The following is a 27,433-nucleotide window of genomic DNA, read 5'->3' as shown; positions in this document are numbered from 1 at the left end:
TTATTCCAATAAACGTCCTTTATCTGCAGACCTGGAAGCCACCTTAATCACAGCACTGAGCTGATTCTCAGTCTATACTCATTTTGAAATCCTAGTGATAATTAACAAAATGGTGGGCGTTCCCCTTGATGGCAGAAGTTGTATCAAGATCAACAATTATAAGCATTCTGTTTTCACCCACTCATCTGCATTTCAATATACAAACGGTACATCCCACAAAGCAAATATGGTCTCCAATGCCTATAAAGCACACACCTAGCTACTATAAATCCAGACATGGAGCGCCCAAGTGCCCAGACAAGTGCCTAGTCAATGAGTGCTTGTACACAGATATCACCTGGGGGTACAATGAAGTTGGCAATCACACTCCTATCATGCTAAGTCAGCCAGTACATGCTGTAATCTCCGTATCCATGATAGTGATTGCTGTTAGCAATCATATATATGTATGTATATATATATATATATATATATATATATATATATATATATATATATATATATATATATATATATTAATATTGTTATGGAATTTTTTTGTCCAATTTTGGTGTGTTACTTACTTTCAATAAAAGTGTTTTTTTTATTATTATTATTTAAACCCCCCCCTTACACCACATCAAAGTTTGGCTTAGGGGTTATGATAGGGGTTGCTGCATTATTGTCAATGTCTGGCTCAATGTATAGTGATATAGAGTATGCTGTACCACCGTCAACGTGTGCCTCGGTATATAGTGATAGGGATTAAGCTGTAACCCCGTCAACGTCTGCCTCGGTATATAATGATAACAGTTATGTTGTACCTCCGTCAACGTCTGCCTCGGTATATAGAAGCTATGCAGTTGTAAGGTGTGTGTGTGTGTGTGTGTCAGTGTCACACATACAGGGTCTGCCCCAGGTGCCAACTATGCAGTTGTAAGGGGTGTGTGTTTGTGTGTGTGTGTGTGTGTGTGTGTCAGTGTCACACATACAGGGTCTGCCCCAGGTGCCAACTATGCAGTTGTAAGGGGTGTGTGTGTGTGTGTGTGTGTGTGTGTGTGTGTGTGTCAGTGTCACACATACAGGGTCTGCCCCAGGTGCCAACTATGCAGTTGTAAGGGTGTGTGTGTGTGTGTGTGTGTGTGTGTGTGTGTGTGTGTGTCACACATACAGGGTCTGCCCCAGGTGCCAAATACTCTGGGTACACCCCTGCAGGCTTGTTTAATTTCCATATACATATTGAGATCCCTTGCATCCCTTAGCATTTCCACAGCTCTCTATACAATATATCCTTCTGCCTTCTGAAGATCTCTACACAATGGTCTAGACGAAGTCTGATTATAGATCCGTAAAGCGGCAGAACCTCCTCCCTCTGGTATTAGATACCGTAGGAACGACTCTTCCAAAAATTAGATAGATAGATAGATAGATAGATAGATAGATAGATAGATAGATAGATAGATAGATATGACGACTCTGTAAGTGGGTTGTGGCTGTATAATTAACATACCTTTGGCTTCTATAACACAAAGCAACGCTGGAAATACGATTCCGTGGCGATAAATGGTAGAAATTCATCTTTCAGTCCATCGCTTACCTAAAAATCCCAAACGTGTATATTACTAGAAAAAAAAAAACATCCCGTGAACCGGAACCAAAACTCAACTGTTTCAGTGATCTACGCAACATCCGCTCTGCACCGCCATCTTGCGTGTGGCGAATGTTGCGCACCAATAGTGAAACTATAATACGAAGCGCCTTTGGCCCGTATCGCTGTGGTAGCTTTGTGTTAGGTGTTCCCTGACGCTGTGGAAGTCTTGTTTGTAAAAACTCTGGTTTTCCTGCAACACAAATAGCATTATAAGACCGTGGAAGTGGGTTTAAAGTTGCACTTCCCAAGATGCCCAGCTAGTCCTCGACAGGCTGAGGCTCATGGGAGATGTAGTTAAACTGCGTGTGCTATTCACTATCCGCTTGTCATTCATAGCCGTTTCCATAGCAGCGGCGCAGTGTCAGAGTTGGGCCGCCCAGTACGGAAGCGCCGGCTCTTCCTGACACAAGAGGTTGGAGAGCGAAAGCGGCAGGAAGAACCGAAAGAGAGCCGGGCACCACGGAGCGCTGGACACGGGGTTCGTTTACCTTGAGCTCGGGTATTGTTAGTCGTAGCCGTGGTGTGTTCGTGTATCCGCCCAGCTGAGTGTCTGTGGCAGGCTGCACGTCACTCGATATGGGGGTTCCCCCTCAGGCCTCTCCTCTAGAGAAGTGTCTGAACACTTGGCTTCGCGCCAGCTTTAGCTCGTTCGCTAGCAGCTACAGGATGTGATGTTTTAAGAAGAGATGCATGTGTACACACACCCCATACCCTCTTCCTGTACACCAGGACCTGCCAGTTTTGCTGAACCGACGGGACTGACACTTCCTGTCACAAGGTAGATGGTAGCTATTAGGGTTGCTCTATAGTGTTGGACTAAGTCAGTGAGAGTTTGGCCCGGAGATCAGTGTGGCTCACATGGGAAGCAGTTTACTTGCCCATATTTAAGAGGGGTTTTGATCTGGACCGTCCGGCTGGGGACCCTTGTTGATGTGGATTGATTATTACCGTAGAAGGTTTGTGCGTTTCCTGCCCCAGAAACAATTCTTCTTCTTCTTCCAGCTCAACGTTTCCTCCCACAGGAATATATTCACTTTCCTTAATGCCGAACGGTTCTTTTTGCACGTTTTCTTGAACCCTTCCTGGCTTTCTTACAGGTATTTGTATGGATTGTAAGCTTGCGGGCCGGGCTCCCCTCACCTAATGTATCGGTTTGTCTTACTCTGTCACTTCTCGTCTTGTCATACCCCTTGAATATATGTATTGTATTAAGCGCTGCGTAAACTGTTGGCGCTATATAAATAAAATATAATAATGATAATAGATGGCTAGCGGCTATGCTTAGTTTCTTGGAAGGAAAATTATCGTTTGGTCCGCAAGACCACCAGATGGTACCATAATCCTATCGGTTGGCTCAGGTATATCTGAAGAAGATCCTTTTAAGAAAATTAAGTAAATTTTCTGCTTAGTTATGATAAATAATAATCATCAGATCGAGTGCCTTCATATTTAAAAAATAATTATGTGAAAATTGGGCATTAGTTGTAACATTGATGCGCTTCTGTTCATATAGGTCGCCGATCTGTGTTACACGGTGTATGTTACCTGCCGCTACATCTAAAGTTGGATTCTTTTTCTATCGCTGATCGTAATGCAGGCAGAAGAGTCAATATAACTATTAGGGTAGCTGTGTGTTTTCTTCATGTGTGCCAAGGTGTTGTCGCAGAAGAATACGGTGATTGTATACAAAGTTCTCATCCGAAATAGAAGAGGAAAAAGTCTGGAATCATAAATATTTTTATTAATTTCCTGTGTGTGTAAACAAAGGATTCTTTCACGTCTTCATGCGCAGCTTCGCTCCGAAATGCCTATTGTGATAGAAAAATAACTTCTCGGGAGTTCCGTGGCTTACTTCTTATGAAATATCATCGTCGTGTTTTGTCCAGTCCTGGGAAACTAACTCCCAACGGCTAATTACAGAGTAATAATTCAGATCGCAGCCTGTTGGGCGTGCGGACAGAGACGGGTGTTGCGGAAATGTGGATATCGGAGAAGGAGACGTTTGTGGATGATCTGGATACGTTCTAGCTGATTCAGGAGCCGCTAGGCGTTTGCTGTGCTGCGGTGGCTGGCAGAAGTTGCTTTGACTCCCTTAAGATGCCGCTTGGCCCGTGCTTTGTGTGCGTTGCCTCTGCTTCTGTATAAGATGCTGGTAACGTTCATGTGTAGAGTGGGAATTGCTCTTTGAAACTACGACACGTGAGAAATATGTTGAATTTAGTGCCATGAAAGAAATATTGGACCCGCTTACTCTGCGTAAATCAATCTCTCTCTCTCTCTCTCTCTCTCTCTCTCTCTCTCTCTCTCTCTCTCTCTCTCTCTCTCTCTCTCTCTCTCTCTCTCTCTCTCTCTCTCTCTCTCTCTCTCTCTCTCTCTCTCTCTCTCTCTCTCCTGTTTATTAGTTCAGGTCATATGTCATTTTTGTTCTTTAATATGAAGTCCTGCGAGCGCTCCTATTTTCTTCATGGATATATAATTGTGGTCGAGGATCAGTGTATATATATATATATATATATATATATATATATATATATGAGCCATCTGGACATACAAGTCACCAGATCTCTGTGATAATAACGCTCCTAGTTAAAATAAATAGGACTTATGGTAGTCGCAATACTCACTTGCCAACATCTGCATTTCTGACAATGATAACCAGGAATTGCGTAACTCTCCAGTCGCCGGCACGCGGTATCGATGTATGTATTAGTTCACACATGCGATAGATGCTTTTATAAAGAGCATTTTTCTTTATTTCTTACAGTAGCGATTGCAGTGTTTTAAACCCTAGATGTATTAGGAACGATGTAGGAGGATTGAGGTTCTCTTCTCGGTGTCGGTTGACGGTACATAATACGGAAGACAAAGTCCTTCATTATTGTAATGCCGGTATGAAACGTTCTTTCTCTCTAGTAACATGTGATCTGCTAAAAGGACTCTTGTCCTACCTGGCAAATTTCATTTCAAATATCAAGATATCTGAACAAAAGAGACAGTGTTTCCATCCCAATCTTACACGGGATCGTGGAAGGAACACCATTGAATGTTCTGTGTGAAGATTAACAAGTTATTTATAGAAGTTTTTTACTGAATGGGTAACAAAGAGCTTGGTCTAGTTTAATGAATTTATATCTCCGTGGCTTTTATTAATCAACCTTTTTGTCTAAAACAAATCCAAATCCTCTGCCAGACTTTTAAACAAAAGGTATAAAGACCGATATTTATAGAAGGGCAGATCGCTGTTTGCAATATCTGGCTGTCCTTAAATCTCAAGCGTATCGGGAACTTATCCAGAAACGCCATTACCGCGGAATAATCTTCCCATAAACACAGCGTTTTATGCGCTATCGGCGGGATATCGGACGTTATTTACGTAAGAAGCAGCGGCTAGTACTTTGGCTATAGCTTTATTGGAATGGCTGTGCCACGATGTAACTCGAGATCACTGGTATTGGGACACGTTACTGGTGGGTTATCTATGCGTAACATTTTGATTTAAAAAAAAAAATTATTCTAATTAAGTCAAGCTATTACTGCTTAGAGAATCAACGTTATAAAAGCTAAAGACCTTTTACTCCTGGTTTCCATGAAAGATCTCTATCTAGTGATGTAACTAAACGAGAACTTCCCCCTGAAAAGAATTCTGTTGCTCGTTAAAGCATACCCGTCGCCATAAAGCATACCCGTCGCCTTTCCCATATCCCAGGTTTTACAGTCCTGTGCAGTAAACTCGTGTAATGATTACAGGCTGAGGTAAGGCATACCCAGCACACCATCACTCGAGTCTGTGTTATCTCTCTTGTTAAGTTACTGATTGTTGTTTATTAGTCCGAGCAGCCTTTGTAAGGGTGGAACTAGGAGAAGAAATTGGTAGCGTAACGCTAGTTCTGCCACAACGAGAACTCAATTTAATTAATGAATTAATTTAATTAATGACAGATGCCCCGTCTACGTTTTACGCATTCATTGATAAATACTACTCCAGGAAACTGGGCCTGAACAATTCAGGACGTATCCTGCTAAATAGACCTCACTTTATAAAACAATCCCAAATATAACGCATAATAGGACGTGGACTTAAATGGTGAATAATCTCTGCTTCTAAATGGTTTCCATCTCATGCTTTTAGCAAATTCACTCAGCTCGATTACGTAAAAACCGACGAGTTCTAAGCATTTTTTTCCCATTTTGTTTCATTTCATCCTCATATCGTTTAGGAAATTGCACACGGGACCAATTAAAAATAAACATCCATCTAGCAATGTGTTTCTGAGACAATTTGGTGTAAATGAGCAGTAATATCCGCTTCGGAAAGGTCATTTCAGTTAAGGGGATGCTATGACTAATCCGCAAAGACTATTGATTTTTACACGGATCTGAGAAAACGCAGATGGCAGTAAAAATAAGCAAATGTTTTCCTCCCTCTTACTTTCTGGTATGTTAAAGATTATATGCTACTTTTCACAAACCATGCACATTACAGGGTTCAGGGTTGTCCACTAAATAAACCCATGTAATGGGTACAATAAGTATTGCTTATGTTTTTTAGATTTCTAACTTGAATCCGCAAACACCATTTCATAGATTTTATTATTCTAAAATGTAAGGCATGGGGAAAAGTGGCAGTTCTTCTTTAAAACGATGCTCCAGTCGTCATATGATGCATGTGATAGTTGAGTGTCCCCTTTAAATGTAATATTTTGCTCCTTGCAAGTGCATGGAGAGCTTCATCCGAATCCACTCCATCTATTAGTTCTTTCACATAAGCCAGCCCTAGCAGGGACATCTCCAGGGGGTCTAACAACACCCGCTGCACTCACAGACTTCAATGGGAGCACTTTCTGTTAAACGACATTTGATCGCTTTCAATGCTAACTTAATGCCATGACGTGCCAGGCACGTCTTCAGACGTTAACTGAGCGTTTTTCCCGTGACATGCCAGGAACGTCATCAGTCCTTAACTGGCCGTGTATTCGTGTATCATCTGTCGTTAAGTGGTCAATATAGATACATTCCCACATAAATACATAGACACATGTCCTCTCTGCACAGAGTATGTCTGCTCCTTTGACTGTAAGCTGCACCGAGCTATTTGACTGATACTTAAAGAGAGGTTTTTCACATTATCGTATAACATGCCTGATGAAGGGACCTGAGAGGTCTTGAAAGCTTGCAATCTATATTTACACAGTTAGCCAATAAAGGTATCATTCAAACTCCACTTGTCTCCTGTAATTCTACGGCTAACACGGTACCAACTCTCATCTTTTATTTACCTTAGAACAGATAAACAAGCAGCTCCCACTCTTACTCCAACATGCATAAAAAATGCTTGTCGCCTTGCACAATGGTAAGCGAGAGGCGTCCTCTGCCTCAAACATGTCTCTGCAGCTACCCCTTTTTCAGGAGAAGAACCCCATGTGCTGAGTGTCCCCTATCTAGGCTTATGTGTCACCCAACACAGAAAGCAATGCGTTCTTGCTGCGCAGTGAAGGCAAATATATAGGGACACAGCAGCAAGCGAGGGCATTTTTTGCCCTATGTAATCACCTTTGAAAAACATGTGTGTCCAAAAGTGACACGCACACACAAGCAGTCTGTTCTATCTGTACCCGTCTGATCGGTGCATGCACAGAACCAGCTTATATGATGAATGAAGTCATTCAGGCCAAACTTCTGCTTCAACCAATGAAACATATTTTCAAAATAGTCCGTCTGTTAAAACTGAGCTTTAAACGGGGAACTTTACCGTAGCCTTTAGACATGATAAGCCGGCTCTGAATAGCAGCTTTATAGCAAACAAGTAGGGATTGTGCTGGACGTTGTCAACGCTGACTGCTCCCATTTCTAACAATTCCTCCCCAAGTTTTTCTTGGTTCTCTCAGGCTTCGGTACCTGATATCTATTTGCTGCTGGTCTTCTTTTTTAGCAGCCCATGAATTAATGGAAGTGATTAACTTTTGGCGGCTTACAGTTCAATGCTAATGACAAAATTGCTTTGTGTGCAAAACAGAACCTGGCACATCTTGAAATCCCTTTTGCCCATTTTGCAAATTTGCATCATTTTAAGAGGTTTGTATTTGCCTTCATCTGGATCTGTGCAGATAAGTGTATCTTTCTTACAATTCTTATTTTCCCCCTTTTCTTTATCTGTTTGTGCAGCTATGTTTGCAGTTTCTTTGTTTCCTCAAAGGCAGATGTTACAGCAACAGGGAATCATGTATGTCATTTCTTTTGGTAGCCAGGGCACCCCAAACTATCATACGTGTTAATGGCAGAGCCAAAGTGCTGTTACCCACTTGTGCAAATATCTGAAAAGTGTCAGATGCACTGAGAACAAATGGGAATGTTCCAAATTTGCCTTTGAATTTTGTTTCTTACATTCTCTGTGTTTCACTACCTTCTCCGGCAACTTTGTTTCTTGTTTAGTTTCTCGTTCTTCCCCGGGTCTCCCTGCATTATCTTCTGAGTGGTTCCGCAATGGGGCGGAGCCTCCACGCACACCCTCTACCTGGTTGGACGAATAGTGGAGATGTTGTCCTTGCGGTGTGCTTGGTGGCTCCGCCCCTTTGGCACAAGTACTTTGAGAGGCCAGGATCATGCAGATGGATCTGCAGACTTTCTCTGACAGTTTATATATATATATAAGAGTTATGCATAATTACCCCTTTTATGGCCTGAACGCATTAAATCAGGGGTGGGAAGCACAGGTGTTGCTGAAGTACAACAGTTGTGATCCCCACCCTGCTTGTTCTAGTCAAATGCTGGATCATCTCCGTTGTCATTCAGCATTCCCAGCTGGTTTATATGCATGGAAACTTTGCTATCAAACAAAGCAGTTGCTTCCGTATATGATGAGCAGAGCTGGGATATAGATATTGTAGTGTTGTGACGCCTCCTCCGTCAGTCATTAGGTGTTTGTTGTGTGTGCTGTTCACACACTTGACTTGTTAAATCAATGTTGATAGATTTACAGGAAGGAACCGTTTTCACAATTCCCGTTTATCAGGTTAGTCCTGTTTGTACTTTTGCCGTCTAGAGACTTTGTGAATGATTTGGCCTTTTACGGGCTACAGGGTACAGAAACAAAGTGACAGAAAAAAACATTAGCGTTTTTATGTAAGAGGCAGCACTTTCGTGGCTCTAAAGTTAAAGCGTTACGTGCGAATATTAGGAATTCTTAACTTGCATCCCTTAGTCCATGTTAATAATCTGATAGAGCTCCTTTCAACAGTTTTTATTTATTACTCTTTTAATCCTTCTGTCCCGTGAAAGGTCAGGTCAGCCCTCTCTGAAACAACTGCCACCTGATGATGGGAGTTAGCAGGATTGAGCTGTGATACGTCTCTTGTGCCCCTTCAAAAGCAGGTACAGCTGTTCTACGTACAACGATGCGGAGCCGGGTGCTTTACAGTCCTACTGAAAAGGATAAATGCCCTCGATGTAACGTAGCCGTGTGGCTTAACTTCAGGTCATGCCACAGCTTTGAACATCATCTCTGCACTGCTACTATGCCACTAGGGATTTCAATAATTCATTCCTGGCGCCAAGGGTAATATCTGATCATTGGCAAGAACATACATCCCACTGTGCTGACGTTAAGTGGTTAAATCGCTGTTAGCTGTAGCTGTGCACGTTGCTTGCAAAGTCTTTGGAGAGGTTAAATGAGAGTAAGGAGGAGGGTTCCAGGAGTAAGCCTTTTCTCTGTGGGACTTTAACCTCAGAAGATCCTTTTGGCAAATTCTTTATTTTCTCTTTTGTCTTGCTCACATTCTTTTGATGAGGAGCTCAGCTCAACATTGAGAGAGAGAGGGATCTGCTTCGACCAGAAACTGTATGCCTAAATGAGAAAGAACAAGTGAGACAAGAATCTGATCCCAGCAAAAAAAAAAAAAAAAAACTAGAGTGGAAATTTACTGCTGCTTTCCTTTGCAAGCCATTGATTCTGATATATATAGTCAATTGGGCATTGGCTGGCCACCAAGGTTGAATAGAAGCCGGGAACAGCCACCTCCATACTAGATCATTTTGCAGCGAAGACATTTACCTCGGTGGACTATACATTAGTTTCTCAGGTATGCTGCCAGACTCTCACCTGTGTTGTGATTAGAGATCTGCTTATTTGCTTGGGGGCCAAGGTAAGTATTTTTTCCGACAGTTGTCAGCTGTGATGCGTTTGCAATAAGTACGCCTTAAAATGTAGTTTCTGTTGCGTCTCATATATAAACCTCTGTTTGTCCCATTGTGTATGTAACCATCAATAAACAGTGCCTCGTTTAGACATTCTTCTGAAAATAATGTGGAAATGACCTGTTTCTTGGTATGTAACATTATTTTACCAGTTCTAGAGTTTATTGTGCTGGAACCACAAAGTAATATATTCTACACGAATGTACATATATACGGTTTGGGGGTGAAGAAATTCTGGTAATCAATATTCATGGATGACATGTGAACATTTCATTATTCAACTGATATTTGGGAATAACAATATACCATGAATAGGGGGCTGTTTTAATAATTTGGCTGTGGTTATACTCTAGGTTATTATTATCACCACGTACAATATACATGTACAGTCTTTTCAGCTGTAACCCATCTGTGTTATAGTGTTTATATAGGGAGTTGTAATAGTGAAAGTGTATCTTTCACTACAACAACTCCCACGATCATCTATTCTCCTCTCCCTCTTTCTCTCTGTTTTTCTACACCCCATTCCCTCTAGATTGTAACCTGGCCTCACTTTACCTAATGTATGGGTTTGTCTTAATCTGTCAGTTCTAGTTGTCAGACCTTAGCTGCCCTCATCCTCCTCCATGGTCCAATACTTGTTGCCGCTGACTGGCTGCTAGAAGCAGATGCATATGGAGGATTCTGCAGAGTTACATTGCGTATGACGGCTGGAGCGTCCCAGTAACGGATAATCCCAGTGGGAGTAATCTTTATGTGGCTACTGTTGATACTAAGCAGCCATGCCCCCTTATTTGATTTATTCATGAATTGGATTAATATTTGGTTATAGGGCATAGAGTTTATGTACATATTAGTGAAGACTTTGTCCCTCGCTCTTTAACATTCAGGGTTTTTTTTACATTTTACATCTAAGCTTTTTTGTTTTAAACTATGACTTCTTGTCCTAGCATTTCTTCTCCTTTTAATGCTTTTCTATCATACTTTATTACTTTGTTTCCATAGTACGGTAGTTTTATCCTATAGTCTGAACATTTTAGAAGCCAGCTGTAAGCAATTCTGTACGTGACGCCTAACCGATTCTATACTGTTAATGCCATCCACTGGCATCCTATTATCCTGCTTGCGTTCAGTGCTGCCACGTTAACTGCTTACTTTGTAGCCATCTGAAATGATTACTTCCAATTCCCCTTCCCTTCCTTTTGTCCATAGCCTGAATACTACACTGTGACTTTGAGATATTGTGACAAACCCTGTAGCATGAGGGCCATAACATGTCACGGTTAGGGGTCTTAAGCACAGTCCTCTAGGGCAATCAGGCTCAGGAACACCAACTTGCAGCCAAACAGTGCTTTATTTGTAACTGTACAAAACACCCCAAAACAATATCATATAGGAAACAATCCTAGCTCCCAATTGGAGCCTCTCTAACTATACTATGCTGGCCCAGACTGACCAGCCTAATCACCCACTAACTTAACCTCCCAGACAGACCCAGGCTCTGGAAAACCTCCCCCAGACAGCACACACAAGGTCTAAGTAGGTAATGCCTCACTTGGCTCCGGGATGGTCTTCTTCAGGGCCTCTACTGAATTCACCTGCTTTTGAATATTTTGCATTAAATTCCACCCTCTGTCACATGTTGTTCAGCCTCTGGTTCATCTATTGAAATATTTGAGCATTTTTGTTTATTGACGATTCCTCCATAAGGGAAGGTGTCGTATGTCTTATGAAATTCAGAAGGTTTGACAGGGCGTTCCTAAAAAGAACCCAATCTATTTATGGTCCTTCGTGCTATTGAAATTTACATATTTCACAATTATTCCCTTTTAATATAGTCTCTTTTCCCCCTATGACCTAATGTGAGTTCCACTGGGCTATAGTTACCAGCCTCTTCCCTGCAATATTAAAGTAACCTACAGTCATCTGGAAGTACTTCTGCCAGTCATGACTGACAGCGCTGGCGTAATCTCAGAAGCTAGGTAGCCATAGAGGTTTGCATCCTAACTTTTTATATTGATCTCTGTGGCTATCAAGCTGCCAGATCCTTGCTTTTGCAGAAAACACCACACACGTGTTTGAATACCCTGGGACCCTTCCGTCCAAACAATATGGAGAACAGAGTGTTCGTGCTTTTATGTGACCTCCTCTGCCCCTGTTGTAGCACCGTGTGTTAACCATTATGTATCAAACCACTACTCCTATACTGTGCTTCATATTCATTAATCTTTTATCATGGAATTAATTGTGCTAGTCATTGTTGTGATAGTGTGAAAATAAATGAAACAACAAAATCCAGCTGCTCCTGTAACGCTTTTCAATCCATTTGTTAATGGTTTTGCCAGCGCATGTCTAAGATCTAGGTATATAAATTATAATGTATATTATTTTATAGAAATTGTAATGTACGTTTATACTTAGTAAAAAGGGAGGAGCATGAGACATGTTGGCCAACGTTTTAATTTGCTTGTAAGATGTAATTATCAACATACATACCACATGTTTTTGGGTACTCCATGAGACATTGTCTGTTAAACACATTCTGGTTACAGTGCCGTTGCCACTAGGTTGGTTAAAAAAGCCATCTTTTATGTTTATTTTTTTTACATGTTAATTTGCGCTATTTTGACAAGTTCCACTAAGCAGCAAGTTAGCTGCCAAGACCGTGGTTTGAAGATCAGCCCTGGCCATGTGCCAAGTAGCAGAACCCACAACTAAAAATGCGTGGAATGAGTCTTTCCTTTTACTGATGAGATGATGCTGCAGAGAATCAAATTAAGTAAAATAAATATTTGATTGGAGGGAACGGCAAATAACTTTTCCGACTGTTCCCACTGGTTGCTGGCAGCCTAGCACCTTCCCCGGTGTGCCTTTCATGCAAATCTAGGAGCGTCCCTGTTTAATTCAGGTAACTTTAACCACAGCCAACTTCATCTTTGTTCACACAGCAGTGGAGTGCAAGGTCTTGTAGTCCTATTAGTCACTTGATTCCGCTTTATGGTGCCATCGCTACCTGTTTTTTTTTTTTGTTTTTTTTTTCTTTTCTTTCTTGACACATGCAGCCATTGATCTTGTATTATGCTCTCTGGTTCAAAAGCCTGATCGGGCGCAAATCGTATTTAGTTATATGTGCAGCCCCAGCTTTGTGAGTGAGGACGTAGTTCCTCTCAGTAATGGGTTAACCTGTAGATCAGTATTTCTCAACCTTCTACTAGCAAAAGTAAATGATATTTCTACCTGGAATCACCTAACACAAGCCACTGTTGGCACATTTTTCAAATCAAATTATATTACTTTTTAAAAATAAGGTTTTATCTGCTTGTTCCATAAGAAGCAACTTTCCACACCTACTACAACTTAAAATACTTGCATTAAATGTGTTCTAGAAACACTAGAGGCCTCCATGCTCTTCAGAATGGCCATTGTTTTAGCTTTCTCTGTTGTGCGATGCTGCAAGCCCAATGTAAAGGAATTATGATAAATAAGCCCTTGGAGGGGCTAGGTATCTCACTTGGATAACTGGTCAGTGTTCATTAATTCGCCATTGGCTGAGGATGCTTCTGGTTCTAGGTTTACCTTTGTGGAACAGGAGTATTTACGTTGAGTTGTAGAGTTGATCTTGGTATAAGTAGATGGGGCACCACCATGATCTGGTTCCTCCATGTTCCTGCAAGATTAATCTATGTGGATTGAACAGGGAAAAACATCTTAAATCTCCTTAAATGACAAGGTGTGCCTCTAGAAATGATGTAGTATTTGTTTAGAAATAATTTTTCTGCAGAAGCTTTAATGCCTAAGAGACTGATTATGATTTTAGACCTTCTGCACCTTATGTCACTTATACACAAGGCCAAATGTGAAGTGCGGTATGCTTTCATTAAATTCCCCGTGTTGTCCCATAAATAGAGGTGTATTCACTTTGGAATGTAGCCTCTGCGGGAGTTAGATGCTGTAATTAAATTGGTTTTATTGATATTAAAATTCCACAAATCAGCATGTGCCGATCTCTGCTGCAACTTGTATGCGTACAAAGGTCACTGAAACCCAGGAGCAGCATCGGGGAGTCTGCGTTGGAGAACTGCTGGGCATGTTTTTTGTTGAATGAGTTTCAGGCCCTTTCACAAACATCCCATTTCATTTGCCCAGCAGGGAGATGTTATTATCACATGATCTCTTTGATTTTTGGCTGGGACTGATTCTGTTTCATCTTATCTCACGTCGCCTTCTGAAGAATGTTGGCCCACTTGGAGATATGTGCGGCAACCGTGTTTTCTCAACCTTTTCCAGCCCAAGTACCTTTCATAACAGGTCATTCCAACAAAGTAAAGAGGAAAAACACCAGTTCTGGTAATTTTTCTACTTTGTTAGATGCAGTTGAATTTTTGCCCCTGCAGTTTATTAATGGAATTCACCCATTTTGTACAAAGTACCATTTATATAGCGTCATCATTCAGGAGGAGCATGGCTAGCCACTCCCACGCGGCCAGCTAGCCCTGCCCTATATAGTGCCAGTCTTGCCTACTTAGATAATTAGCCCCGCCCTCACAAAGCCCCTCCCCCAGAAGACGGAGCTTGTGTAGCCTAGATTGGGAAGTTCCCAGGTATGACCATCGCTGAAACTCTTATTATACATGGATCATTAATTTAGTCTGAGATTATGAAATTATTTCTCCTAGTGAAATATACAAATGTGAAAATACTTTGTTCTAAGAGACCTTCGTTCTCATTGGGCCTTTCATTCGTATGATACTAATCCTGCATCATTCCAATAGGGCTGCTGTTGAGATAATTGGGTTTTGCTATCCGTAGCCAGACAGTTCCGTTTTTATCAAGCCGCCGGCCGGTAATTAGGAGGGAGGAATTCTGCATCAGTAAACTGGCAAGTGTAGTTAGCTGAGTTGCGAGCGACAGAGTGGAAACCCGCAGATGATTTTTATCTGCTATTAACAAGTCTTCAAAACGGATAAACACCAAATGTGAATGTTTTGGATACAAGGTCATACATAGCCTTCTAGTAAAGGGCATATTCTATAGGGCTGACAAAGCACTTGTGTCACAGAATACTATGGCATTCAATTGGTGGCCGAGATCATTTTATAACAATCCCAGTCCTGTTTGTGGAAAAGCGCTCTGATTAACATGTATTGTAGCTGGTGGACATCAAACAGAAAGCCCCAAATAACACGTCAAGGTCTTATCGTAATGTCAACCCGCTCTGCTTTCATCTGTGTGAAGTAGCAGGACATCCTATAATTGGAGTTCTATTGTTTCACACGATTACCGTGCAGTCACTGAGCAAACACAGCCATTCATCTGGAGACCGGATTCTTATTTAGTGAAATCATTTGTGAGTTTAATAATTAATGGCAAGTTCTAATCGCACCGCGCCAACGGAGGAAGAAAAGGCATAGAATGAAAAACGCAGGCAATGGCAGCAATAATCAGGATAAAACCCTCTTTAAATTCACATAATGTCAGATGTTCTAGCTTACAACAATTACCTTATTTTAATATTTGTATCTTTTTTTTTTAAATTGACGGTTCGACAAAGGATATGTTTCTGTAACGGTAGCTTGACTTGACAAGGGGGATTTTTTATTTGTACCGTCCATGCCATCGGATGCACATTTTGCATTAAACTAGATTTCTATGCATTGCTAAACTTGTCCTTTAAAGTATGTATGTTTCTCTAAGCAAAAAGTAAATGGTTTATATGGTTGTCTCCTTAAATTAACTATGGCAAATCCACGGGACTGCCCAACCCTCAGTACTCAAAGGGTTAAATTAAATATTTAACAGTTTTGTTTTGTGAAAAAGTGAAGGCAACAGCTCTCCTTTAAAACATGCGCTGAATGATCTTTATTTTTAAATCAAATATGTTATATAAAAAAAAAAACAAACAGCACTGTGCTTAGGCATGTAGATAATTTAAATTTCTGTTGTTTTTAGGATTTGTCTTGCATCTTAAACCAAAATGAAAAAAATGCCTTTGTTCAGTAAGTCACACAAGAATCCTGTGGAGATAGTGAAAACTCTCAAGGAAAACATGAACTTGTTAGAGAAGCAGGATAAGAAAACAGAAAAGGTAAGTGGGGATTTTGGTGCTGGGTAGACTATTTAAGTGGGTGGGGTATGGTTAAAAATGTGCAGTTTTTCTCATTTAAATAACATTATGATGATTAAAATGTGCATTTTCCTCCTCACCTGCCTTTTTCTTAGGTGGAGTGTGGGGGAAGGGGCAAATTCATTTGGGGGTGATTCTAGGTGGGCACTACTAGGTAACTGGATGCCTGTGGTTTACGATAATGTTCACTGGATTTGTGCTATTAACAATATTATTATTATTTCAATACGTATGTTTACTTCATGCCTACAAACATCCTCGTTTAACTCACAGGCCTCCGAAGAGGTCTCCAAATCCCTCCAAGCCACAAAGGAGATTCTGTGTGGTACAGGAGACAAGGAACCGCAGACAGAAACCGTTGCTCTGCTCGCGCAAGAACTGTATAACAGCGGCCTGCTGGTGATGTTAATCGCCAACCTGCATCTCATAGACTTTGAGGCAAGTATTCATTATTTATAGATACATAGCTCTTGTTTCTGGTCCATGTGTATGATTTACCTTGTGTAGTGGTCTTTAGCATGGCGCGGTAGCAGAGATCTTTGCTCTTTCACGTCACTGTGCTCTGTGATGCCCTGCGTGGCCAGGTCAAACCACGGGGATCTACACTCGCTCATGCACGGGCACCATAGAGATGGCCTAAGCCTTAACACACCATTGCGTGTACGCACACAAGACATGGTTTATCATTCTTGGGTTCCTAGGGAAAGTAGTGTTTTTTTTGTTTGTTTTGTTTTTTCTTTTCTTAATCATGCCAATTATCTCTATAGATGCCTTTAATCACTGCCATAATTTACCAGCTTTAGCCAAAAGTTTATCATATCTTGCAATATTTCAAGGAAGAAAGCCAACTAGAAAGTACATTTGTATTGATTTAACATTGGTGTTCGTTCATAGTACAATACATTTAATATTCTTGAAATATTGTATTAATGGAGTATTTTTCATAGAAATTACATTACGTCCCTTCCGGAATGTCTTCTATTTCTTTCTTAGAGGTTTGATTATGATTAGCAGTAGTTTACCTCGTCGGTAAATCCAGCAGCACCAGTTAGAACCTCCTGCTTTTTTTTTTGTTACAAATACACAAAAACTGACATCTCTTTGGTCATTTTAAGGTAAGTTGTGTTTATTTCCAGGGTATAAATCAGAACAAGCTTTCATGAAGCTGTCTGGCTTTATCAAGTGTAACTTCAAACTCTTAATTGCTTGTTCTTACACTGCGTGACATACTTTAAAACTTCAGAAAGAAACGCCTTTCGGGAAGTAAAAGTTAAAGGAGCAATTGTGATGAATCGGACGACTTCTTTGGTTGCACTTTAAAATCAAAATGTCTTTTGAATTTACACGTTTCTGCACATGTGCTATTTTCTAATGCCTAAAAAACAAACAAAAGGATGATGATAAAACACCAGAAACAAAACGGCAAAATAATGTAAAAGATTAAATAATATCATTTTAACAGGTTTTTCTTTGAAGCTGGGATACTCTTGGATAGCATTCCAGCCCTTCCAACACAGAGAAGCCCCACCTGCAGCTCTAAATGAAATATCTGGGGGGCTTTTTAATTTGTAAATGTAAATATAACAAGTTTATTTTAAAAAGTATGTAGTACAGAGGTAACGTTAATCATTTGGACCAAAAGAAAGGAGAAATAATTTCACCTATTCCCTCCACCGATTAAACTTAAATGGGTTTTCCACTTTTCTGGGCATAATGATGTCACTCGCTTGTGACCAATCACCACTCGCCTTTTACAGAAAGCTCACACAGAAGTAGATACCTTCACAGCTCCAGTATCCACCCAACCCACGCAGCCAGTCAGTGGCAGGAAAGTGCTCTCCATTGAAATGAATGGGAGTTCTTTCTGTGCATGGAAGTACTTTAGGAAGTAACTGCAGATTAAAATACTGTCGGTACAGAGCCTCCTTTGGTTAGCGTCCCTCCAAACAAGGTTACTGGGGTATTCCTTCTTGCAGAGTAACGCAATAAGCTGGGAGCGGAGGCTAGAGATGCCGTTTGCATTTCAAGCCGCATCTTCCAAATCAGCAAGTCGTTTACATTGTTCCTGTGCCAAAAGCCTGTGTGCTACTCATTCATCTAGCACTAAAACTAATCACACGGATAGAACATGCAAATACTTTGTTTAGGTCACTTCTGAACTCTAGTTGCTCCTGGGCGAGCTGTTATCAGTTATACGCAGTAGATGGGTTCACCAGTTGAAGATGCTCCTGGAGCAGAAGACATGTTTGAATCATTATTTCAAAGAGGCACTTAAAACCATATCCCAGAATGACAGGTATCTGATTGAACGGATTACGGCAGATAGCTTTCTCTTTTGTGTGTAATGCTGGAAAACCATGTTTTCTGTTATAGGGCAAGAAGGATGTGTCGCAGATATTCAACAATATCTTGAGACGACAGATTGGAACCAGAAGTCCCACGGTGGAGTATATCAGCTCCCATCAACATATCCTCTTTATGCTGCTCAAAGGGTAGGTTGGAAAACCTTGTTATGGCAATACTTTGGGGGGGTTTTTGTATGTGCTTTTGTTTTCTTTACGTTACGTATTCTAAAGAAAAAAGGCAATGGCATGTTATGGTGGAACGTCTTCACCGTTTGCTTGATTTGTTGCTTAACCCCTTGACTGCTAACGACGGCACCATGCCGTCGCTAGCACTATCCTACCTTGATGGAGGTCTGTGGACCTCCATCACCACCTACCCCGGCGATCTGCCCCTGACACTGAAGGGCATCACCGGGACCACCCAATCCACCCGGTGATGTCACCGGGTGCTGCTTAGATGCCTGAATCTAAGGCATCTAAGCAGCTACAGAACCCCAACATATACCGTTGGAAAAGTAAAAGGATTGTAAAAAAAAAAAAAAAACAAAGAATAAAAAATATTAAGTTAAAAAAATGATTTGGGGGTCTCTAAAGGCAAATTAAATCATCTAAACAGTTTTTTGTTTTTTTTTGTTTTAAGTATTCTAGCTAAATGATCACTGTGGTAGCCAATGTTACCACAGTGATCATATAGCTATGAGAAGTCACATTCCCTTTTTAAAAATGGCAGATACTAAATTTTAATCCGATTAAAAATATTTAAGATTTATTATTGTTTTGGAAAATGTGTCTTTGGAAGCCAAAAGTAAGCCAGTTGCTGTGATGTGTATGTTTCCAGTTTAATTCCATTGTGTCGGTGCTGCGGCCGGCTGATCTGCATATTATTACAGCCAGGAGCTTTCACCTACTGCCCCACCGCCTAATGGAAAACTTAGCGTCGGCGTAGCACGTGTGTGGTTGGCCCGTGGCTTGGGAATTTTCCAGTGGGCTGCATGCACTTTGCAGTCGTGAAGGAAATTCAGCAACGCTCTGCCGTTTCCTGCAGTAATTTCCTCTAACTAATAATTACACGCCGCGTGCCTGCGGGGAGCTAGCATAACGTTATTTAAAGCACAGCGCCGAACATATGATTTTAGAAACCCGGAATTTCAGCAGAAAAGAACCAAAAGACCCATCTTCTGTTATTATTGGGATAGCATTATTACACTAAAGTTACTGTATCTTGTACTGAGCGCCTCAATAAACAGCCTGTTATTCTATTAAACTGTTCAAGCAGATTACATTTTATATGTGTGTACTACATAAAACCAATATAACTGTTTACAGATAAGCAATAAATATATATATGTGTAATAAAAAAAATAAAAAAACTCACATTGCGTGTATACCATAATACCATAACTGCCTATTCTTCATTATTAGTTAATTCTGGCTCTGCCAACCTGACATGAAGATCTGTTTTTCCATGAGATGAAATATGGTCTCTCCAAAGCACACCAATTTACAGGCAAAAAGCACGCGCTATAGGTAGTTTACATGAAATAATTCAGTTATGAGTGATAGCTCCCCTTTAAGTTACACCTAATTTGCAGTATTTTCATTATTTTGTCGAGACGTGTAAGATCTCACATAGTAAGTTTACAATTGCAATTCGCTCAACGTATTGGTTGTGTTTAAATGATAGAGAGCCTGGGGACCAACAACAATAACTGGAAAGTGAAATGGTCAATGTGTTATGAAGGCATATCGTATGTGTTTTTCTTAAATCCCTTCATTGTCAGTTATCTTGGCACGTGATCAAAATCATGTTCTTAAAGCCGCAATACCGTGCAAGCTTTGTCCCCCAACAGGGTTTAACATGGATGGTATAAAGTATCTGTGTCCTGATTCTCTTCTACCCTGTGGCGGTGATGGCGGGATTGAGAAGGGGTTAGGCATAGTCCCATGGTCTTCCAGTCGGGATATTCATAAAACATGGACAGCTGCTGTCTCAGTTGGAAGCCACTGGCCTAGTTTGCCAGGAGAGATGTACGGCATATTATATGTTTAATGGGTAGCCGGATGTTTATTGCTAGAGAGAGTACTGCTCTCTGTCTCATTAACTTTCAAGTCCTCAAGAGGTCTCCTTCGGATGTAAACATCTGAGCATCTCAAGTAGGAACCCCCGAGGTCTTAAAATGATGTGATTTGATCCAATATTCTTGTATTTCTTCTACTGACTTACATATTTATTTTTCTAGATATGAATCTGCCCAAGTGGCCCTTCATTGTGGAATCATGCTCCGGGAATGCGTCCGTCACGAGCCGCTTGCCAAAACCGTTCTTTACTCTGAGCACTTTGCGGACTTTTTTAAATATGTGGAAATGTCAACATTCGACATAGCTTCAGATGCCTTTGCTACATTTAAGGTAAATTATTTAACATCGGTGTCTACGTAATTTTGGACAGCGCTCATTCCAGGCTTGTTTTCCTCGAGGTGTCATAGCAAATAGGTTCTCTAGATTGATTATTTCTTTCCTCCCATAGTGAGTGAATCAAAGTGCTGCCAGCCAGGGAGTGTTAATTGCCTCAGACGTGCAATGTAACGCTCTGTTAGACTTTAGATACTGAAAGAAAAATACTATTTCTAACTAAATTCACTAAGCCGGGATATGGTTCATGTTATCTGGAAAATAAATGGAAAGTATATGAGAAACATAGAATTAGAATATATCGCCACGTGTCGTTCTACCCTGCAATTAGGACATTGGCAGAAAAGAACCGATTTCAAGAAGGGCATATATCATTTATTAACACACTTTTTCATTTTAGAAATTTTAGCTATAACGATCTATTTTATGATGACTGTAATCAGTAAACAGAGGGCATTTTCAGATGTCAAACCAAAAAGGCATATAGTGATGGCTTCCTGTATTCCTACGGCAATATGTTATATTAAAAGACTTAAAATTAAATAAGTCCGTAAAGTAATCAGTAAGCACAAGAGGACTATTGCATGTCCACCTTCTGAAAACGTAATGTAAATAAGGAATGTTTTCTGTTGTAAAAAATAGCAATGACCATACCCAGATACCGGTGTCCATAACAAGTTAATAGTTTCTATAAAGTATTTCCGGAAATGTCTGCCACAAAGCCTGCTGCTGAAGCCGTCTATCAGTCTGAGTCTGACGAGAAGAGCAGTCCCAGAATACTAGGGATTTCAGATATGAGTGAGATATACAACATATGTTCCAGACTTGTCAGTAAAGTGCTATATACAATACATATATATATACTGTGTATAAATATATGCACTGCACAAGGTGTGTCGACATGCTGTGTTCCTGTGACCTGACCATTAAAATTGTGTTTTTTCCCTTTTCCGTGTCTATAAACCGCCAATTAAATGTTGCATCTCCCATCACAAGCGATTACTAACTGCTTGTCAAACAAGCGAAGCATGGTAAATGTGCTGCTATAACAGGCCTCTTCGCGCACGTTCCCTGCAGCAGGAATGCGTACACCCAACGTAATTAAACTCGTATTAAGATGTTTACAACAGTGAATGTGTGGAATGTTGGGTTCCAGCAGAATAATTAAGGTTCTGTCAGGTATAAAGAAGATTTAAGTGTAGCATTACACACTTTCACGAGCAAATACAGCGGTGCTTTCATCCGGATTACCCTGTTCAAAGCCGCCTTGGAATATTCATCACACCGTATTGAATAAGAAAGCAGTTATCGGTTTTACCGACGCGTCCAACAATATCTTTTTCAACCTTGTAAAGCAAGACTCGGTGTGCACGAGCTTTGGGGATTCCTGCAGCGCTTCACACATTAAGCGTGTAGTCTGTCTGCCTGCCACTCAGAGTGCTTTTGCTTGCTTTAAAGTCTGCCTTTGATTAGAAAGAGGAAAAGGTCTCGCTGAAGGCTGGGAGAATTGGCTGATCTTCGCCACTCCGTTTTGTTTGTTTTTGGTAAATGAATGCCTTTTTTATTTTATTGATACTGCCCCTCTCGTAGCAGGCATGCTAATGAAATGGTCGAAATCATTATAGATCTTGTTTGCTGGAGAGATGAACATTTAAATATCTGATCTCTGTCATGAAGGACCGACCGTGATCCGTATCTGCTGCGAGAAGGGTCTACAAGACGCCGTTTCAACTAATCAGCTGAGCTGTTGAATGGCTACACCCCCCCCCATGATTATTTAATTGTGTAAAAGTTTGCACTTTTACCGAAAAAGTTTTGATTTGTCTCATTTAATGTTTTCTCTAAGTGAAATAGTAACTTAGTCAAGGGTACTAAGCTTTCTGCCCTTCTCCAGGAGGTGCTCGCTTTAGCTTGGCCCTCGTAATGTTCGCTGAGGTCTGTAAGCTGAAATGGCCAATGCCGGTGTGTAGAATCTATGATGGTCTTTCTAATTAAATATTGTTTTTTTTTGTCTTGATTGTTTTAGGACTTGCTGACAAGACACAAGCTGGTGGTAGCAGAATTTCTAGAACAGAACTACGATAGCGTAAGTGGAAAAATGTCCAAAAAATAACTTCAGTGGTGAGCCAAGATTTGTGTAGAACACATCTATGTCTCCTCCTTTGTGTCATTGTGACCATTGAGTGGCTTTGGTAGACATTCTGTATTAAGGTTATTATATGGTATAAATGAAAGCACTCCGCTACCCTTTGGGATTTTAGCGGTAGGGTATATCGCCGCAAAGGAAACTAAATATAGCGTCCGCGCCTCGACGAAAATAGATGTGTGTGAAAAACTGGTTGTTTGCTGGAATCCAGAGAATGAATGGCGTATGTGGTATTGGTGAAAATATTTATTTTGTGGTGTTCTATTTAAATGAATAAACCTTTTTATTAGGGAAAACCATGATATGATGGGTTATGTTTCAGTACCAAAGCTTACTCTGTGAGATAGCAGCAGAATTGAGTCAGTGTGTAAGCTGGTGTGGGGTCTGCCAAACATCGAAATAACACGTTAAAGCCACATGTCACAAATAAGCTTGAAAGTAAAGTTGGTCCGTCCCACAGTTATATGTGACGCCCACACGTGGCGAGATTATTGGTCACCTGGACAGCAGCTGAATCACCAAAGCCACCCGTTTCCACGGATCTCATGACTACGACTAGAAAATATACTTCATTAGAATTGAATCCTTTGATATCAATCAATAAATAGGATCAATACTTAAGGTTTTCCGAAATGCTCACCTGCTGGGGGATTTATGTTGACCCGATAGTTTATTATATGCCTTTGATAAAAGCTCAGTGTGTCTGAAAATCTGTGCAGTTTATGGGATTAAAAAGGCTACCACGCTATTGAAGCTGCTTTTGTTTATTACCAGACATATAGTAGGTTTTGTTATTACATCACCAGCTTATTATGTGTGTATTTGCCCCAAAATATAACGCACATGAGTACGTAGTGATATGTTTTATGCAGAAGGGTAGCGTACATGGAGTGGGGGTCCTAAAAGAGCGGGAAAGCATATTATGGTCCGTAGTACAATTGGGCTGGTTTCGAGAGAGCCCCATTCAGAGCTATAGTGTAGTCTGGCCCCCAGTGAGGTGCCCAGGGGCTTCTATTAATGCTCCTACCCCAGATCTGTTGCTCTATGCCTAGTCCAGAATATTCCACTGTAAGGAAGAATGCCACCAGTCATTCAATGAGCTCATTTATTAGTTTTAAAAGCTTCAAATTAAAATGTAAGACTCTTACTGACCAAGTCTAGGGACTTTGCTGGGCAGGTCATTTTAATGTAACAATATTGTGGTAATGTTTAATAACATGTTTAATGTTTTTTTTATTTGTTTATTTTAGATATTTAATGAATATGAAAAGCTTTTGCACTCTGAAAACTATGTGACGAAAAGGCAGTCACTAAAGGTAATTTGCAAAACTAGATCACCCCATGATCTGTCTAATATCCATTAGTTAGAGATCTTAATGTATGTTAGTAACCCTAACCCTCTGTGATTACTTTATTATGCATCCTTCCAAAAGAAATCAAAAAGCTAAAAGATAAAGCCCTTATCTTACACAGAATTTGCAGTCATGCATCTGAAGCTTCCTTCTTCCGCCGTGATCTCACATTTCTTGCCATTGATTGGCTGCTTAATGAGAACCCTCTCCTGTCACTGATTGACAACATAAGTAGCCAATCAGTGGCAAGGAAGATCTATTGAGATCAATGGGAAGACTAATGCAAACACGCACTAGGGTATCAGAGATCCCTGCATGCACACGAAAATGTTATGGGACGATGCAGTTACTATATGCATTAAAGTGCGTATGATGGCCTTTAAAGAACCATGATATTTAACGGTTTGAATGAGGACAGGGCTAGATCACAGGAATCTATTACCTCCACTAGTCTTGTCGACAGCTTCATGCGACTGATTGTGTGTAACGGAGCTCCCTGTGAGCGCCGGTAAAACGTCATTCATGGAATGCCTGATCACGGGATCGGGCATTGCCTTCTGGTTGGTGTTACTGCTGACACTCAATGGAGGTTCACTTGAGGATAGTCTTTGTAGACACTGTTAGGCTCTCCCATTGCTCTGCCTGCTGCCTACAATTATTTTAATCAACAATGCACATCCATGGAACCCTGCTTGTTGATAACATTGTGAACAGCACAATCAGGAGGAGTAGAGGGAGAAAAATCGTTTCTCCCCCTTCCAAAAAAAGGAAAACATTAAATATAAATTTTTAAAAAAAAAAAATTGATTGGGAGCCAAGTGATGTCACCATGACAAAGGGGTCGAAAGGGGATTTCGAACCATACTGCACTGGGAACAGAGCAAAAATAAATCAAATATGTCCCTTACCACTTTTAGTCTTTTTTAAGAATTGAATAGTATTAAAAAAATATGTAATATAGAGTAATATGTAAAGCATGGATGTGGCCCTCTGGAACATCTAAAAATATGTATGTGGGGAGATGTCGCTGAACATAGATTGGGTCATTGATCGGCTGTGGTGTGCTACAGCATTTAAAAAAAAAAATGTCTGCAAAAAGGTGTATTTTTTTTCTTCTATTATAGTTTTTTTTTTTAATCTGTTATTACTAATTACGTTTTATGTATTTCTATTTAAAAGACGGCCCTACGTTTCCTGAACAAACTGATATACAATTTGTGGGGTTCGTGAAATATGGAAAAGGGGGAATCATGCTTTTAAAAAACATATGGTAAAAATGACAAAAACAGATTTTGGCCCTTTGGGTATAAAATAATTTATACATGCCTCTGTACGTCGTTATTTAATATCCTAAATATCTGCTAAGCTTAAGGCATCATAGAGCCGTCCCCTGGCTGCCTCTGCTTGATGTTAATGGCAGTGCTAATGAACACGTGCAGAGTGTGTACTCAAGTACACGTCCTGCTTTCAGTAGAGGCAGTTAGGGAGTGGGGGAATATCATTGAAAATTATTATTATTATTATTTTATATAGCGCCATCAAATTCCGTAGCGCTGTACAATGGGTAGACGAGACATAACAAGTAGCATGTAACATAACACACATTTACAGGGGACTTTATTTATGAACGTTTCTTAATGTACCCGTTTATAGCTGAAGCAATTAATACACCTCTAAACCAGACAGCCTATTATGGACCAAACCTGTTGCCCGCTGTTTTTAAAGACATTCTGCTTTTTTTAGCTGCTAGGTGAGCTGCTCCTGGATCGACACAACTTTTCCATCATGACAAAATACATAAGTAAACCAGAAAATCTGAAGCTCATGATGAATCTCCTAAGAGATAAAAGCCCAAACATTCAGTTTGAAGCATTCCACGTGTTTAAGGTGAGTACGGAGCTCTTGGACACAACGAAGCAGGTCTGTTTTTAATTTCTACAGCGTCAGGACAACTTCACTTACTCTCCTCTGCCGTTTATATGCGTACTAACGTCTCATTTTTAATGATAAAGAGCATTATGTTGTTCCCATGGGATTAAGGGATAAAACTTTAATGAATGAATTCAGTTATGCTAAAAGATATGATTTTGACAGTCTTCACGTGTGGATTTAAAACCAGACTGGTACAGCTGCCTCTGCAGACAAATGATTTTCACGTCGTCTCTTGGCCTTCTAGGTATTTGTCGCAAATCCAAACAAAACACAGCCGATTGTGGACATCCTGTTAAAAAACCAGACCAAGTTGATCGAGTTCCTGAGCAGCTTCCAAAAGGAGAGAACAGACGATGAACAATTCTCCGATGAAAAGAATTACTTGATCAAGCAAATCCGAGACTTGAAAAAGCCCACCCCATGAAGATTTTATGCTACTGGCATCTAACGAAAAATAAGTGTTTAAAAAAAAAAAATTGTCATGGCATGGTCAGTGCCTATGTTTTTGTTTCAAATTAGTTTATTAGCTGCCAAGAGTGTAAAAGTTTTATATTAAAACTACAAAAAAAAAATACGACTAGGTAAACACGTTCTTCTTAATCAGGTGTCTTCGGGTATGGAGTTGAAGCTGGCATATACGCGATTGTCCTCACAAGAAAATGACATTAGGGGACTTCTTCCAGCTTGCAGTTGCGATAGTGATTTGACTTGTGACGCCGTAAACTTTAAAGATTTTGGAAATATTTATCTTCAGCACTTCTAGTAAACTGATGGTGTCCTTTAGTATTAAATGTGGATGTGATTAGAATTATTATACTGGTATGGGTTCTTCTCCTTTACCCGATGAGACGGAATATGTAAGCAATATCTACCTTTTGGTGCAAAGATACCTTATGAGCTTTAATAGAATATAGGTTTATGATGTGATATCAGTTTCTGGGCCAACTCTTGCAGTAAGAATAGGAGATAATTGTAAAAGCTAGGTTTATTTTTGTCTGATGGTACTTGGTACAATTTAATTTAGGAATATAACATTTCCCCTATTTTTTTTTTTTTTTTTTTAATTCAGTATAAAGCTACCGTATATTTTATTTAAACATCAGCCGTATGTTTTATTTAATGATTGATTTAACAAAATATGTGATTAAAGGTTTTAAGAACTCTTTAAATGGAAATTAAAGCCCGTTGTACTGTTTGCATGGGTATTGATTATTTCCACATCCTTAGGTTTAAATGTCCTGTAAAATAATACATCCCGGTGACGGAACCTTATTTTGCCCTGGGGTTATTTCATTGCTTTTG

At 40.3% G+C, this 27,433-nt stretch overlaps 1 protein-coding gene across 3 annotated transcripts; it reads left to right on the top strand.

The window, feature by feature from the left end:
• The first annotated feature begins 1,967 nt into the window (after positions 1 to 1,967).
• CAB39L (calcium binding protein 39 like) lies at positions 1,968 to 26,943 on the top strand. Of its 3 annotated transcripts, none has more exons than XM_053456292.1 (9): positions 1,968 to 2,129; positions 15,770 to 15,905; positions 16,218 to 16,382; positions 18,318 to 18,436; positions 20,530 to 20,698; positions 22,728 to 22,787; positions 24,098 to 24,163; positions 25,943 to 26,086; positions 26,376 to 26,943. In XM_053456292.1, the coding sequence occupies exons 2-9, from the start codon at positions 15,795 to 15,797 to the stop codon at positions 26,553 to 26,555; spliced, it is 1,014 nt and encodes a 337-aa protein (XP_053312267.1). In that variant the 5' UTR covers positions 1,968 to 2,129; positions 15,770 to 15,794; the 3' UTR covers positions 26,556 to 26,943. The 3 variants fall into 3 exon arrangements, with proteins under 3 accessions (XP_053312267.1, XP_053312266.1, XP_053312268.1); XM_053456291.1 differs by having other exon boundaries at positions 1,969 to 2,108; XM_053456293.1 differs by lacking the exon at positions 1,968 to 2,129 and adding an exon at positions 2,709 to 2,727.
• Positions 26,944 to 27,433: the final 490 nt, after the last annotated feature.

This window comes from Spea bombifrons, chromosome 2 (assembly GCF_027358695.1).
Source record: "Spea bombifrons isolate aSpeBom1 chromosome 2, aSpeBom1.2.pri, whole genome shotgun sequence".
NCBI lineage: Eukaryota > Metazoa > Chordata > Amphibia > Anura > Pelobatidae > Spea > Spea bombifrons.
Note: the sequence above shows the minus strand (reverse complement) of the source record. Positions and strands in the feature narration are given on the sequence as shown.

What these genes read in the sequence shown, in the direction of transcription:
- CAB39L (XM_053456292.1), top strand. Translation starts at nt 15,795, where the DNA reads ATGAAAAAAATGCCTTTGTTCAGTAAGTCACACAAGAATCCTGTGGAG. An exon ending in CGAAAAGGCAGTCACTAAAG is followed by an intron (nt 24,164 to 25,942) that starts GTAATTTGCAAA and finishes TGCTTTTTTTAG; the next exon opens with CTGCTAGGTGAGCTGCTCCT. An exon ending in AAGCATTCCACGTGTTTAAG is followed by an intron (nt 26,087 to 26,375) that starts GTGAGTACGGAG and finishes TTGGCCTTCTAG; the next exon opens with GTATTTGTCGCAAATCCAAA.